Genomic DNA, 14,973 nt, shown 5'->3' with positions numbered 1-14,973 from the left:
GGGTGGTTATCGAAAGGACAAAGAAAGTTACCATGTCTATTACTTGTGTGAAGTGTCCTACTGGTCAGATGTAGGCCACCTGATAGGTCTATAACATTGTATAATCGCTAGCTGGAATCAAAGTATAAGATGCATCAAAATCGTTGCCTCCATTAGTCTTTTGAGAACCAAATCTATCTATCTATAGATCGTAATCATGCGTTTTATAGCTATGCCCCATATCGCTTGACAAGCATCTCTAGCAAAGAACCGTGTACTAGAGACGCATTATGTTCATAACAAAGTCGTACCTTCTAGATGAGTACTCTAGAAGTTCTTGGTCTCGCCCTCCTTGAGCTTACCGGCACCAACCAGCCTCTTGGACTCCTCAGCGTAAACGTTCTTGACGGCAGCAGCATCCTTGCCAGCAGCAGTAAGACGCTCAGCCAGACCGGCAAGCTCCTCGGCATCAATCTTGCTCATGATAAGCTCAACGTCGGTCAGGACGGAGTCGACCTGAGAAGCAGAAGCCTCGCCATCAGCGAAGTAGTTGACCTCCTTGACGGAGCCCTTAACAACACGCTTGTTCTTCTTGGTAGCGTTCTTAGCGGCCTCCTTGGCCTTCTTGTTCTTCTCACGTTCAGCCTTGGCGGCCTCCTCAGCATCCTTCTTGCGCTGCTCCTCTTCCAGACGAGCCTTCTCCTTCTCCTCAGCCAGACGCTTAGCCTCGGCTTCCTTCTCGAGACGCTTCTTGTCCTTGTCGGCACGAGCAGCCTTACGGAACTTCTTAATACGCTCATCCTGAGCAGCACAGTCGTCTACGAGCTTACGGAGACGAGCAGTGTCCTCAACCTTACGCTTGCGGCGAGCGTTGGCGTTCTTCTTCTCGGTTTGACGCTTCTGGTCACGGCTTTCGCCATCATCGGGCACATCCTCGTCGAGGTATTCAAATGTACGCCAGCTGTCGAAGTTATACCAGAAGTTGTAAAAGTTGTCGACCTCCTCGAAGGTGCTGTTGTCATCACCCAGCTTGGGAACGGGCTGGATCTTGGAGAAACGACCCTCGGACTCGAAGACACGGTTCCACAGCTTGTAGAAGTTACCTTTGGCAGCCTCCTTCTTGGTGGGAGGCTCAACGTCAGCAGCTTCATCGACGGAGTCAAACTGACGACGCTTGACGGGGTCCGAGAGAATTTCGTGGGCCTTCTGGATACACTTGAAGAAACTGTCGTTCTCGTCACGGTCACCCAGGGCGGCCTTCTTGTCGGGGTGGTGGCGGAGAACCTTCTTGCGGTGGGCACGCTTGATCTGCTCGGGGGTGGCGCGCCAACGGTACTTGGTAATACCAAGGACGGCGTAGTGATCTTGGTTCTGTGAAAGAGATGTTAGCATCTTTTAAGCTTTGAAATTACATACGTAACGAGGCCGTTGCACATACCTTCCAGTCCTTAGCGTCCCGAGACAGCATCATGGGGTCTTCGTCCTCGGAGATTTCGTCATCTTCCTCCTCTTCAGTCTTCTTGACATTCTGCTGGGCCTGAATTCTCTCATCCTCAGAGAAAGTGCGGTGGTGACGCTTCTAGAGGGTTGTTAGCACCGATGCGATATATCAAGACCTGATCGTGAGATCCGCCAGGAACCCCACCACCGCATTTGATGGAATGAGTACATACTCTACGAGCGTGGGCCAAGAAGTGAGGGCCAACAGGCTCCAAGTTCCTCTGGGTAGCAGCAGAGAGAGTGCCAACGGCCTTGAAGTCCTTCTCGGCGGACCAGCCCTCAGAAAGGGCGGGCAAAGAGACGTTGACAACTTGAACAGTAGTCATTTTGTCTAAATCGAAGCAATTGTCTTTGAATGTGCTTCGGGGAAAGTAGGAGGGAAGGATACCCAATGTTGTGTGCTAGCGATAAGAATGGGGGGCTGATGGCAGAAAATTGAGAGTCCGGTTTTTATTTTTTTCTGCCCCGACTTCCCGCGTTCGGGACTGCCAATCAGGCGGCGGGTGTTTCGGAGGTCATCGAAGGCAATGGATTGACAAGGCCAGGAACGAATATTTATCTCCTCTTCACAACTTTTTATTCCAGATTTGTGATATTATTTGTCGACTTTGGCTTTCAACTATAAAAGAACCTCGCCTTTATCACCTCGGTTGACTATCTGTGTTGCCGCATCGACCCAATTTCTTCGTCGCCAAATTCTCGAATCGAGACTACAATCGCCGCAAAGCCCGGGATTTGGCACGGAGAGAACTATATAAGACGATTAGATTCTTTCTTCGAACAGCCTCCGACTCATAATCCTTTATAAACAACAAAATGACTGCTCCAGCCCTGTCAGCACGCGGCGCCTACCGTCAGATTCTCCGCGCTACCCGCATTGCCTTCCATGGTCAGTACTCTACTTCATGTGATAACACTTTTCAGGGCTGATTATCCCTCTCATAGAGGACACTCGTGTACTCCTCGCCGCTCGTCAAGAGGCACGCCGTCAATTCGACGAACATAAGCGCGTAGGCATCGATACACCCATGCAGATCAACCATGCCATCGAAGTGGCAAGCATCTTGAAGCACAACATTGTGCAAGGAGTCAAACCTGAGGGCGATGAAGCCGCAAAGTGGGGTACGTTGGTTTTCACTAATCGCGCAGTGGTTTGCATGTGTCGAATATAGATGGAGGCTAACCCTCGGGGCTCTCTAGAACTTCGCATTCACGATGATATCGAGCGTGGTGACAATGATTCGATTAAGCATGCGGGCAAGGACATCAAGATTCACAAGGCTTGTTCGGCATAAGTGTCGCTGAGTGGAAACTTCCTACGAAGGATGGACATGATAACACCAGCATTTTTGCATTGTATTATAGTATACCCAACTTTTCTCTCCTTCGGCGTCTTTTGGGGTATTTCGATTGAAGATATAAATGTAACAAGAGAAATAGACACACATAACAACGCCTGCTTTGAACATACAAGTAATGCCTCCTGATTCCTAAGAACAATATGAAGAGAAGTAATGGACATGTCAACGTGCTTAATCACCAGACAAGCTGGTATATTGAACCTCACCACTACCAGGGGGCGGAGCGACAGCGTAACTCCGGGGTTTTTCCTGTTTACCGAGATCCGCGCCAGCAGCGGTAATCGCTTTGTTACCTGAGCCTGAGGCTCTCGCCGTCGTCGCGGACGAGCGGCCTTCACGCGCGTACTTCATACGCTCTTCGCGGTCCATGTTATCCAACGGCTTAGGCTTTCCCCAACGAATCCGCAACGGACAACCTTGGATGACAGCCTTACCCTGGCAGTGCTTGGCAGCTGCCTCGGCACCTTCGCGAGTAGCAAAGTTAATAAACGCCGAATGGGCGCGATGAGAACAGACCAACGACCGCAGCTGACCAAACTGCGAGAAAAAGGTACGCAGAGTATGCTCGGGAAGGTCATCCTCAACACCAGTGACAAAGAGGGACGTAACATTGGGATCCGCGGGCGGGAGAATATCTTCTTGGGAGGGCGGCAGTTGAGCCGTGCCGGGGAACGGGCGGCCTCCACGACCACCGCGCATATTTCCGCGTCCTCTTCCAGGCAAAGGCGTACCCCTACGGCTCTCAGTCGTGCGGATAGGTCCTGGGCCATTGCCGTAACGGCTATGTACCACCGGCGCGTCTGTCGACGGTTTCTCACTCTCCTCATCCTGGGGAGCCTCGATTTGACGGGGCTTTCTATAATAGGGTTCGCTGTTTGCTAATCTCCTGAGAAGCTCACGCGCTTTTTCATCTGTTTTCTCATACGCTTCGACCGCACCGCGCCCTTCTTCGATTTCCTTCTCGTGCTCCTGCGCATAGTATTCACGGTTGATTGTGCTTTCGGGACCCGGGGCAACCATCTTCAGCGCAGCATCACGGACGACAATTGGCAGGCCGAATGACAAATCGAGCATGCAGCACTGGCAACAATTCTTAAGACGTGCGCAGGTTAAGCAGATCGCGGTTCTCTTGGTGCGTGCCGTGCGGTCCGCCTTCCAGCGGAATATGGTGAACGGGCGAGTGCACTTTTCATTGAGTTAGCAGGACAAGATTGAGAATATGGTAGACCTAATCTACACACGGAACCGACTTACGATTTTGCATTCTGCGCCGTAGTCCTCTTTCAGCATCTGGACGTACGGGTTATCGGGCAGGCAGGTTTCGCATACCGAAGGAAAGTCGGTTGTCTCCCATCCTGACCGGTTCAAGTCTTGTTTGATCTGCGGGGGAGGCATATTGATGTGTTGTTATCCTAGCTCAGATGGCGCGGGCCAGAGCAAGGAAGATGTGATGAGTTGGTGGCGTTCAATGACCGGCAAAAGAATGATGATTATCGATAGCAGCGTTTGTTCATACTGTGGCTGGGCGGTGTGGCTTAGTGGCTAATGTGCTGACATAACGGTAGAACCCCACGTGATACGTCCGCGGAAGCCGAGAAGTTGAAAGATTTGGAGGTAAATGCACATGTGGGGGGCTCTTCATCGATAAGAATCAATTATTGAAGATTAAGTGTCTAGACGAACATTGTTAAGGGTCCACCAGGAGCTCGTAACATCAAATCAATGTGGACTTTAATCTCCATCTCCATCGAATACGCGGAATACGATGGTTTCTCCCATGTGACTGCCCGAAGGGGTTTAACGCTATGACGGAATAACGTCCTTCCGGCGCCAGGGCCAGAACCCCGGATGGCCCCTTTCGGTCTAGCCTGCTGCTGCTTGGTTGGCTGGCCAGCTGATTGGCAGGGGAAGTGTCAAATCGTCGCAATTCCGCCTCCTTTCTTTCCGTCGATCTTGTTGCTGTTTGAATTTATTTTGCTGCTCTATTTTTGACCTCTTCTTCTCTCATTCCTGTCTCTCTTTTTCTGTTGCCTATCCGGCTACTTGGCTTCTTCCTTCCTTTTTTTACTTCGTGGGTATAAATCACTCAGAAGTTTCCCGCTCCGTCATTGCTGTCCTGCTGAATTCTTGTCTTCCACCACTTCACCCCTTTTTGAAGGCTTCAACACCAATTGCTTATAACCATGGCTCCCGCTACTTTGGAACAAGAGAATCATACTCGTGACGCTGAATTCAACCGCGTCCTTCATGGAAAGTCGTCCCAGGCCCAGGGAGGCTTCGCCGCCATGCTTGGAGGAAAGGACGCCGCTGCGCAGAAGGCTGCTGTTGATGAATACTTCAAGCACTGGGACAACAAGGATGCCGCCGAGGAGACTGAGGAGATTCGCGCGGTATGGAATACTCGAAATGTACACCTTGTCTACATGTGGTCTAACTATATAAACAGGCCCGCCGTGCGGAATATGCTACCTTGACCAGACAGTATGTAATCCCAACCCAGCTTCATACCACTGGTTTTTGTTCTAACACCCTTCAGTTACTACAACCTGGCGACCGATTTGTATGAATACGGATGGGGTACATCTTTCCATTTCTGCCGCTTTGCCCAGGGCGAGCCCTTTTACCAAGCCATTGCCCGTCATGAACACTATCTGGCTCATACCATGGGCATCAAGAGTGGTATGAAGGTCCTCGATGTCGGCTGCGGTGTTGGCGGTCCCGCGCGCGAGATTTGCAAATTCACCGATGCCAACATTGTCGGATTCAACAACAATGATTACCAGATTCAACGTGCCACCCGCTATGCTGAGCGCGAGGGATTGAGCGACAAACTGAGCTTCGTCAAGGGTGACTTTATGCAAATGAGCTTCCCCGATAACTCATTCGACGCTGTCTATGCCATCGAGGCTACATGCCATGCTCCTGAGCTCGAGGGTGTGTATAAGGAGATCTTCCGTGTGCTGAAGCCCGGTGGTGTGTTCGGTGTTTACGAGTGGCTTATGACCGACGAATATGATAACGATAACGCCGAGCACCGCAAGATCCGTCTGGGTATCGAGCAGGGAGATGGTATCTCCAACATGGTCAAGGTGTCTGAGGGCCTTCAGGCCTTCAAGAACGCCGGCTTCGAGGTCCTTCACAATGAAGATTTGGCTGACCGTCCCGACGCTATCCCTTGGTATTACCCTCTTGCTGGGTCATTCAAGCACATGACCTCGCCTTGGGATTTCTTCACGATCGCCCGCATGACATGGTGGGGACGTGGCATCGCTCATCGCTTCGTCGGTGCTTTGGAAACTATTGGACTCGCCCCCAAGGGCACCCAGAAGACCGCCGACAGCTTGGCGTTGGCAGGAGACTGCCTCGTGGCGGGTGGTGAGAAGAAGCTTTTCACCCCCATGTACCTGATGGTTGGACGCAAGCCCGAGTAAATGCTTCTTAGAATTTGCATTATGTGAAACGTCTGTACAAATACCTCTTTCGTACCAGCATCCCACCTACAGACGAGGCGGAGTATTCCCTTTAATCTGGTGTCATGTATTCCATTGTTGACTTACTCTTCTTCCCCTTGTCATTATTATTACACACCGCCGTGGGACGCTGTGTTTGTTGTTTTCATCTCATGTGTTGTCCAAGTTGGCGGACATTCTACGAGTCACTGCTGGGAATGCGCCATGGTGATGATCTTTTTCAGTTCGTATTTCCTTGTTCTCAAGCAAAATGTGTTTCAATAGCCGCTGGTTTGCCGCAACAAAATTCCTATCATGTATTGATCTAAGATTCTCATACACGGGCAAGTTCCCTATAAAATCTACCGGTTTATATTAAAGCCATGTTCATTGCCCACCTCCAGAAACGTAAGATACTCTGAAAGCGAAAGCGGTATTGCCCGACCCTTACCAGTCACTACACCTCTTGTACCTATTTTGCTCGTGGCTAAAGGGCGCTTGGACCATGTGTTTGTAGACTTCTCTTGTACTTAATCCAGCTAGAGGTGGATATACGTGCTCAGCATCATTAAACCCCAAAGATAGGGAAATCCACTTTTGTGTAAATAAGAAACTAATCTCTAAGTCAAGAGGCAACGCTCAAAGCTTTAATTAAGCTTGCTTGCACAGTGTGGTCCCGGTCCCATTCAGGTACCCCAATATCTGGCTGTTCCACTTATATATATATAGTTTCATATGATGTCTAGCAATTGGTTCCTCACAACACAACGTGGATATTCAACTATGACAATCTGCCCAGTGTCCTGCATTCTCTGCAACTGAGACTTTTTAATTGTGATTTATCGCAAAGACCTCACAGCATCTGACAGATCATGAGGCTCGAATAGGTACGGGCAGTACAAGCTCAAAGATATTCGGAGCAAAGTAACCAAGAGAATGATTGTAATCACTATATTACCATAAGGGAACCTACAAGTGTACTGTAGCACTTATATACCCGTCCAGTCCTACGGTCTCGAGGTAAAGAGAGGTGTGCATTGGACTTGTATTAACAGATTCATCTTGATGTCTTGTCGGTAACCCGACGCAATCACCGATCGCCGACCCTTCGGGCTTTGAAGTGGAGACAAACTTTAAACTTTACTTTTTACTTTTAATGTTATGGTCGATATCAGAATTTGTTTCCAGGATACAGGTTCGTTTTCCGGGAGTTAAAGACCCGTTCGAGTCAAGACCGACCCTTGCGTCTTCATGACCAGTACTACGCAATAACATATAACCTGTACAACTATAGCTATCTAGTATGCGATATTCGGTATTGGCCGGTAATCTAGGCTTGAAGCGAAAAGGCTCTAATTCGCGGAAAATGAAGGTCTGATTCTGTCTACTAGGTGAGCAGTGCCGCCCTGAGGTCGCGCTATTCAGGGAACGCAGTTCAGTCGGACCTGACTAGTAAGCGATGCAAGCATAGCTAGTGCACTATGCAGCGCCCCGGCAGCCAGTAAGCGGGCGCTCGATAGAACTCGGGAGCATTACCCAGGGTACGGGCACGTACTATGGGGTAGAGCTCGACTCGCAGCTGAGCATGGAGGCATACAAGGCTGAGGTGTCCAACAAGGCGGACACGAGCCTCAACGCCTTCAAAGACACCGTGGGATCCACGTGGGGAGCTAAGTCAGCGGCGCTACGGGGCATCTACCTCGCGGTGGTGCACCCTCAGATGCTGTACGGGGCTATATTCTGTTTTGATCCGGGCCTGATCACGGTTGGCGTTTGATAGGTGGCCAAGATGCTGTAGCATGTCTAGAAGCGCGCGGCCCCGGCTTGGATTCACGTAGCACGGTCTGTTTGGAAGCAGACAAGGGAATCCAGAATCATCCTCGGACTTCACAGCTAGGGAGATTGAAGACTTTGAATGCCGCTTGAAGTTTCGTACTGACAAGTTTACGTCTTAGCAATCAGTGGTCTTATGCAAGGTGGCATAAAGTTAGCTTCTGTGTAAGCAGGAAGTGTGATCTCCCTAGAGGGGCGACCGATGCCACCTCAGGCAGATCGTGATACCCAACCCAACGGCCAATCCGACAAGAGCTCCTTCCAAGAAGCCTCTGTTTGCAACATCCAGATACTGAGCCAATAAGAATCAGTAATTAATAAAATAGGATAGGGTGCATAAGGCATCATCATACCTTTGGACCTGGGTCACGCTCAGCTATCGGCTGGAGAGGTGGCTCTGGCTCATAGCTCACATTATTATCCACCCCAAGTTCGTTGTAGTATTCCTGAAGCTGTTGGATTTTTAAATGAACGAAATCCTCTCGTCGTTTGTGCATTTCTGGTGATGTTGTAATAGCACGGACTCTCTGTGCTATGCTTGATCTCGGTCCCCAGCAATATTCATCGAGTAAATCCCAGTATAGAAGATCAACGGAAGCAACCATATGCGATGCAAGTGTGAACCATGCAGATTTGTCTTCAATGGATTGTCGCATCCGAACTGACAGGCGGCAATCATGTCCAGTCAAACCCCGAATTTGCTCTCGTTCCTCCAGCACCTCTAAGAATAGAGTTGCCTTCGGGAGAAAAGATTCAAAGAAAGCGTCAGGACCATATTGATTAAGAAGTGAATGGGGCCGCCGCAAGAGTAACCACCAAGGAATGCTTGCCGCAAATTGAGAAGGAGCTGCATAGCTAAACTCCCAGTCAAGAACACCCACAATCCGAAGCGAGTCATCTACAAGAACATTTCCAGGGCACAGATCATCGCAAAACAGCTTAAAGGGGCCGCAGTCTTCCTTGGGGATGAAATTCAGGGCGGTGGCTTTCATCAACTGACGGCAGGCATATTTCTCTCTACAGTCCTTGGAGTCATACACACTATTGCGCTGTTGCTCTAGGTGCATTGACTGCAAGGCTAAAAGCGAAGTGATGTAATCGACGGAGGTATGGTAAATCCTTCGCGGTGTACAGTCATTCAATCCACTGGTCCGTATCAACTCGTTCAGCTCCCTAGTCAAGGGTCGCCCATCAACAACTGGCTTCCCAGTCATGCTGTCCTCACTAATGCTGCCGATCTTGTCAAAGTCGAGTCCCCAGAGCTGAAGCAGAATTTCCGCCATTTCTCCATACAGCGTCTTGAGTGTCTCGGGGTTGATGGTGGGATCCAGAGTGTCATGCTTGTCAGGGAGATCGTTTTGTCTTAAAACATCTGACATCTTCTTGCCGTCAATCCAGGTCATTATAATATAGGGGCCCAAGCCGGTTGGGTTCTCATCTCCCATTCTATAAGCGATGACGCGCGGCACAGGAATCTTGGTTTCTCTGGCGATGTATTTCATCAAGACCGCCTCTCTACGGACCTTCTCGTCCAGGAACATGGATTTTCCAGGAAGTGGAAATCGGATTAACCAGTCCTCTCCCTCATCATCCCAATTAAGACGGAAGCTAAAGTTGAACGACCCACAATGCATGGAACATAGCTTGCAGTCATCTCGTTGCCGATAGCGATTCGCGAGCTCGCAGATTCCAGCACTTGAGTTGGAAGCCAACTTGATCCATTCCTGTCTCAGATTGTCGACAGTGTCGAGGTTGATATCGTCGAAATCCATTTTGCTCGTCCAAAGTTGGCTACGACGCGAGTCTACAAGTTCTCAAATAGGGAGGAATCGCTCCTTGCCCCGGAGCTTAATATATCCGGGCCGGGGCTTGCTGCAGTCAGCTGATCCCTCAGATCCCCCTGATATCATTATTCTTACGTTCGTTTAAGAGGATATAGAGGTCTTGAATTTAGTATGGATGAAAAAGTTGGTTATCAATCGACAATACTGAATGTCACGTTCAGTTTGCCGTCGAAACTATCCTCCGATCGACCACACCCCGTCGCTTGTCTCAAAAAATCTTATATGTCTAGTAGCCTCAACGAGATTGAGTCCACAGTAATCCCCATCACAATCCCCCGTTTGCTCTTGATCGAGCCTCCGCATCTGCTCTCTTTCGCTCACGTTCTTGCTGCGATGAGCGTCCGGCCGTTGATAGCAGCATCATGGTGGCTTGGTCCGTCAACGCTTCATTCAAGGCAGCGCGATCCTCAGGTTTAATAGTTTTCGGTTTGCTGTCGGTTCCTTCGAGATTTTGGAGTGCCGCCTCCTGATTTGCCTGGGTATTGTTCTGTAGATTGGAGCTCATCTCGGCGGAGGATCGAAGGATCAGCCTGATAGTCTTCTTTGGTGTCCTGCAAAGGTGTTAATATACTGACCTTTCACTAGGCAATGTAATTTGATTCAAGGGGAGAGGTGCGGTATATCGCAATCAAAACGTTGGGACTTGGATATAGCCTTTGTGGGTGGTTAAGGAAGGAAGAACAACGTGAGGCGTAGTCAGACTATCATACAGGTACCCCGCTTTGAGCTTGAATGCAGCATTTGCCCGGGTTGGCTCATATGGGCTTAGACCATGCTGTGCCGTCCTGCAATTCAGATTGGTTGACGTGTTGCAATTGAAGCACCTCTTATATAGCAATGCAATGCACTGCGGTAACACAAGCTTAGGTGCATGTTGGAGTCAAATCAACAATTAGGTCTCGAGCAGAATGTACAGTTTGCCTGTTCCGAACCAGCAGGACATAAATCGTTAAGTACCGAGATTTTTCAAGGAAAGAGCTTGACTGTAATATGCGGAGTCTCCTGCGAGTGCATTCTTCTTATTTTCACGTCAGCCTCACTCATGTCTAGTTCTGGTGGAAAATAAATGGACGTTTCTTGGATCATCAAGATCATATAAACTTCGGTATAAGCCTTTCCTTCGTAGCTCCAGTACAGGAGGGCTTTAAAAGTATAGTATAAAATCATGTTTGGTAGGGCAATGACTGAAGCGTGCAGAAGCTTTCGCTCAAAGTACTAGATATCAGACACGTTGGCTTAGAGGGCTTCCTGATCATGATGTATAGATTATTCCAGGATATCCTATACCCAAAGGATGATAGTAGCCATGCAAGCTTAGTTTACCCCAACAATTTGTATCATTCCAGCTCCCGATTCAAGCCGAGATCCTTGTCGCGGAGTTTCTACAGGTGTCGTGGAGGGTATTCTAGATGCTCGGCCTCTGGATATGGAAGCTAGTACTTCTGCTGTTGCCGATAATTCATGGGAGTTGCCGAACTTTAGACTATTTGACGGCTTGTCGTCCTGGAACTCTTACTTTGCTTTCAGTGAGACATTGTCGCCTCTTGAATGATGTTGATATTGGCCTGGGAGGTGCATTTAGCTCAAAGTGACATTGCCACAGTAACACCTTTCAACCTGCCGCCAAGGGTCACTAATTTTGCGAACTGTACTATTATATATCCGCCAGGTGGGAAAGGTTGGGACTATCAAAATGTGTACTCTATCACTAATAGCAGAGCACGCTGTAAACAGTGCTGTTCTCAACTTGGTGCCTTCCCTTTGGGGGTGGCCATGGGGGAGTCCCTGGGGAACGGCGACGTGAGCTAGCCAGTGCGATTAAGGGTTGCACCTGTTAGGAATGAATAGGGCTATGGTCTTGCCTGCCCTAGTCTCATAAGGAATGGGGTTAAGTGGGTCTCGACATAGTCATGAATTGAAAATCCTTAATTTTTAATACGCTTTTTGTATATAAATACGCACATATATGACCTATGTTAGGACTTAGGCCTTTTTAGCGGTATTATACAGTTGAAAATAGCCTATAGAGCAAGTCGAGTCGGTACGTATACGACTTTGAGGGTTCTCGAATTCATTGGATGATAAAATCTCGGTGACTCGGTCATTCCTCGGAGATCCACCCGAATGTAACCGTCCGTAACCGTCATAACGCCGAAGTCGGTTGTGGAAGTATACCCAATTCTTTTGTCAATTTGACTCAGCCTAGAAAGAACTTTGATATTCAGCAATATAAACCTTGCAGAGTACCTGTCGTATTCGGTATTCGTTTACCACTATACCCTTTCTTTCTCCCCTTGCTCGCTTTCTCTAAGTGTTCCACCACCCACAATGTCGCTGCCAGAAACAACACATTCAACCATCTCCCAAAGGGCACAGAGCGCTCTAGTAGCAGGTTCAAAGAACCTGATGTGGGACGTGATGAATGACCTATGGTGCGAAAAGACAAACCCCAATGGATACGTGAATGTGGGCGTTGCTGAGAATGTCCTGATGCACGATCACCTGCTGAGTTTTATAAACCGGCAACTCGACCTGCCTGCCAAGCTACTCACGTATAATGATGGACCTACTGGGTCAGGGAGAGTTAAACGTGCTGTGTCTGCTTTTGTTAACAGACACTTCCGTCCCTTCCATCCGGTGGAGCCTAGTCATCTGTTTATTACCAACGGTGTTTCGTCGGCAATCGAGCATGTGTCTTGGGCTATAACGGAACCTGGTGAGGCAATTCTTCTGGGAAGACCGTACTATGGGACATTCATACCGGATATATCATTGCGACCTGGAGCAACCGTTATCCCCGTGAGCTTTGATGACTGTGATCCGTTCAGTTTGGAGGCAGTCCAGAAGTATGAACAAGCACTGTTGAGTTTCCAGGAGACGACAGGACGGAAAGTAAAGGGGCTGGCACTCTGCCATCCTCACAATCCACTAGGGCGATGCTACCCCAGAGACGTGCTATTGAAGTTGATGGAACTCTGCCAAAAATACCAGATGCACTTCATCAGTGACGAGATTTATGCATTGTCCGTCTGGAAGAATACCGTTGACGAGAGTCCGAAGCCTGTCGACTTTGAATCTGCCCTTTCGCTTGATCTGACGGGTATCATTGATCCCCAGCTTGTTCATGTACTATGGGGCGTGAGCAAGGACTTTGGCGCCAATGGTCTCCGACTAGGCGTTATCATCTCACAAGCCAATCGTGACATCCTGGCTGCATTAAGGAATGTTGGTCTATATTCTTACGTATCGGGGGTCTCGGAGTATCTGGTAGCTCTCTTGCTTGAAGACGTCAATTTTACGGATGAATATATTCGGTTGAACCGCGAGAAGCTCTCGGAGAACTATTCGTTCGTTGTGCAGCAGCTCAAGAGTAACGGCATTGAATATTCGACTGGAGCCAACGCCGCATTCTTCATTTGGATGAATCTGGGGAAGAAGTATCACGAACTACACCCCGAGGTCAAGGACGATGAGGATGTTAGTGAAACGGTCATGGATCTCTTATTACAGAAGAAAGTCTTCTTGGCTAGTGGCTCCTTGTTCGGCTCAGAGCGTGGTGGATGGTATAGAATAGTCTTCTCACAACCTCAAGAGTATCTGAGTGAGGCTGTACGGAGAATTATGGCCGCACTCGAAGCTTAGGATGGATTCTCCCTCGAAAATGGCAACTATAGCAACCTGCCTCTTGAGGCCATATGAATCCTACAGAAAAGTGCCGAAGCTGCCTATCTAGAAGCCAGGCAAAAGAGGCTAGATCAAATCCACCAACTTCCTCTGGCGTGTATACGACTCCATACTGCGAGGTAGACGAGTACAACAGAGAATAGGTCAGAGGCCTCTTAGGCCATAGGACGCCACGGAAACACCATGAAACGGCCATGACTCAAGAGGAATGGGTATCTCTTTATATATGAGTTCAGACTTGGAGTATGTCTTCTAAAATCTGCAATACGATGAAAGTTCACTAGGGTTTGGGACCTCAGGACAATGGATTACCCTTGCAGATGTGGCTTCGTATGATCATATGTCCACAAATTAGAAGATGATGGATATAATTTAATACATAGATCGAGCCAGGAAGACTGCTTTGGCTGCTCTGGCCTGGTTTTGATATAGCGAGTTATGGTGAGATGGGAAATGCCTCAGATATTGGACGATGCGTAGGAAGTATCAATGCGAGGCAAAATTCAAACGGTGGGGATCTTGGGAATCTGGCGCAGAGAAGTGGAAATACGTGAAACAACAGCCAGAGAAGAAAGATAATCAGTGCACGGAAGTCTAAATTGATAGAGAAGTACTACTGAGGTGAGATCGGCTGAGATAGCCCTAGAAGCAAGACACTTCCAACTTCCCCATATGTTCCCAGCCCAGTATTGCGATTACCGCGCTATTCCAATTCTGGGTCTTCTGATCCAAACGGAACAGAAGACCCAAAATTGGAATAGTGCGTTCTACTTAATCTCCCTAGTGGCTGAGATGAGCGAAGCCCGTTACGTAGTACAGTGATTGGCCCGTTACATATTATGTATGAGGATTTATGATAAACCTTAAAGCCATATTCTTGTTGCCCTAGCCGTGTGTTCTATAGAAAACTTCAATCCCAGCCATGTTCGTGTATAAAGCCCCGTTCCCCATTTAATCGCTTCCTCATATTCATCATGCTTCAATTGCCCGTCTCATCCTCACAAAACCCAAGTTCTCCTTAGTTATTCTCGTCCTTGTTTTGTCTATTTAGTGCTGTCCTTATGTCGTCCGATCCGTACAGCAGGAGCTGGGCAGGTCCGTGGGTAAATGGGAGTGAGGACGAGAGCCACACATCCCATACTGTGTTCCCGTACCCCGAGAATGCGTCTCCATCGGACAGACCTCCCTTAATGAAGTCAAATGCATTGCCAGTCCTGTCTTCGCCTGAAACATGGTATGCTGTGCGCTCTACCAGCCCTAGTAATGGCGCGGACACTTGGCTAGCTAATGATACACCGTTGTACTTTGCAATAGCCGCAACAT

At 48.8% G+C, this 14,973-nt stretch overlaps 7 protein-coding genes across 7 annotated transcripts; 3 read left to right on the top strand and 4 right to left on the bottom strand.

Moving 5' to 3' along the window:
- Positions 1-306: 306 nt before the first annotated feature.
- On the bottom strand, positions 307-1,805 carry AO090011000292 (putative ribosome associated DnaJ chaperone Zuotin; the record flags this gene model as incomplete). Its single annotated transcript, XM_001825893.3, has 3 exons — positions 307-1,350; positions 1,418-1,558; positions 1,653-1,805. 3 exons carry the CDS (start codon positions 1,803-1,805, stop codon positions 307-309), a joined length of 1,338 nt encoding a protein of 445 aa, XP_001825945.1.
- A 490-nt stretch (positions 1,806-2,295) lies between these two features.
- On the top strand, positions 2,296-2,774 carry AO090011000291 (LYR motif-containing protein; the record flags this gene model as incomplete). Its single annotated transcript, XM_001825892.3, has 3 exons — positions 2,296-2,368; positions 2,425-2,601; positions 2,680-2,774. 3 exons carry the CDS (start codon positions 2,296-2,298, stop codon positions 2,772-2,774), a joined length of 345 nt encoding a protein of 114 aa, XP_001825944.1.
- Positions 2,775-3,011: 237 nt separating this feature from the next.
- Positions 3,012-4,130, bottom strand: slt11 (Pre-mRNA-splicing factor ECM2; the record flags this gene model as incomplete). Its single annotated transcript, XM_001825891.3, has 2 exons — positions 3,012-4,025; positions 4,095-4,130. The coding sequence occupies 2 exons, from the start codon at positions 4,128-4,130 to the stop codon at positions 3,012-3,014; spliced, it is 1,050 nt and encodes a 349-aa protein (XP_001825943.3).
- An 893-nt stretch (positions 4,131-5,023) lies between these two features.
- erg6 (sterol 24-C-methyltransferase) lies at positions 5,024-6,271 on the top strand (the record flags this gene model as incomplete). Its single annotated transcript, XM_001825890.3, has 3 exons — positions 5,024-5,230; positions 5,287-5,321; positions 5,377-6,271. 3 exons carry the CDS (start codon positions 5,024-5,026, stop codon positions 6,269-6,271), a joined length of 1,137 nt encoding a protein of 378 aa, XP_001825942.1.
- A 2,198-nt stretch (positions 6,272-8,469) lies between these two features.
- AO090011000288 (uncharacterized protein) lies at positions 8,470-9,894 on the bottom strand (the record flags this gene model as incomplete). Its single annotated transcript, XM_023232882.1, has 1 exon — positions 8,470-9,894. One exon carries the CDS (start codon positions 9,892-9,894, stop codon positions 8,470-8,472), a length of 1,425 nt encoding a protein of 474 aa, XP_023093446.1.
- Positions 9,895-10,231: 337 nt separating this feature from the next.
- Positions 10,232-10,909, bottom strand: AO090011000287 (uncharacterized protein; the record flags this gene model as incomplete). The annotated part of the gene is made up of 2 exons (XM_023232881.1): positions 10,232-10,517; positions 10,881-10,909. The coding sequence occupies 2 exons, from the start codon at positions 10,907-10,909 to the stop codon at positions 10,232-10,234; spliced, it is 315 nt and encodes a 104-aa protein (XP_023093445.1).
- A 1,385-nt stretch (positions 10,910-12,294) lies between these two features.
- On the top strand, positions 12,295-13,608 carry AO090011000286 (putative aminotransferase; the record flags this gene model as incomplete). The annotated part of the gene is made up of 1 exon (XM_001825887.3): positions 12,295-13,608. One exon carries the CDS (start codon positions 12,295-12,297, stop codon positions 13,606-13,608), a length of 1,314 nt encoding a protein of 437 aa, XP_001825939.1.
- Positions 13,609-14,973: the final 1,365 nt, after the last annotated feature.

Source organism: Aspergillus oryzae, chromosome 7 (assembly GCF_000184455.2).
Source record: "Aspergillus oryzae RIB40 DNA, chromosome 7".
In the NCBI taxonomy this organism is placed as follows: domain Eukaryota; kingdom Fungi; phylum Ascomycota; class Eurotiomycetes; order Eurotiales; family Aspergillaceae; genus Aspergillus; species Aspergillus oryzae.
This window is presented reverse-complemented; position numbering and strand designations above follow the sequence as displayed.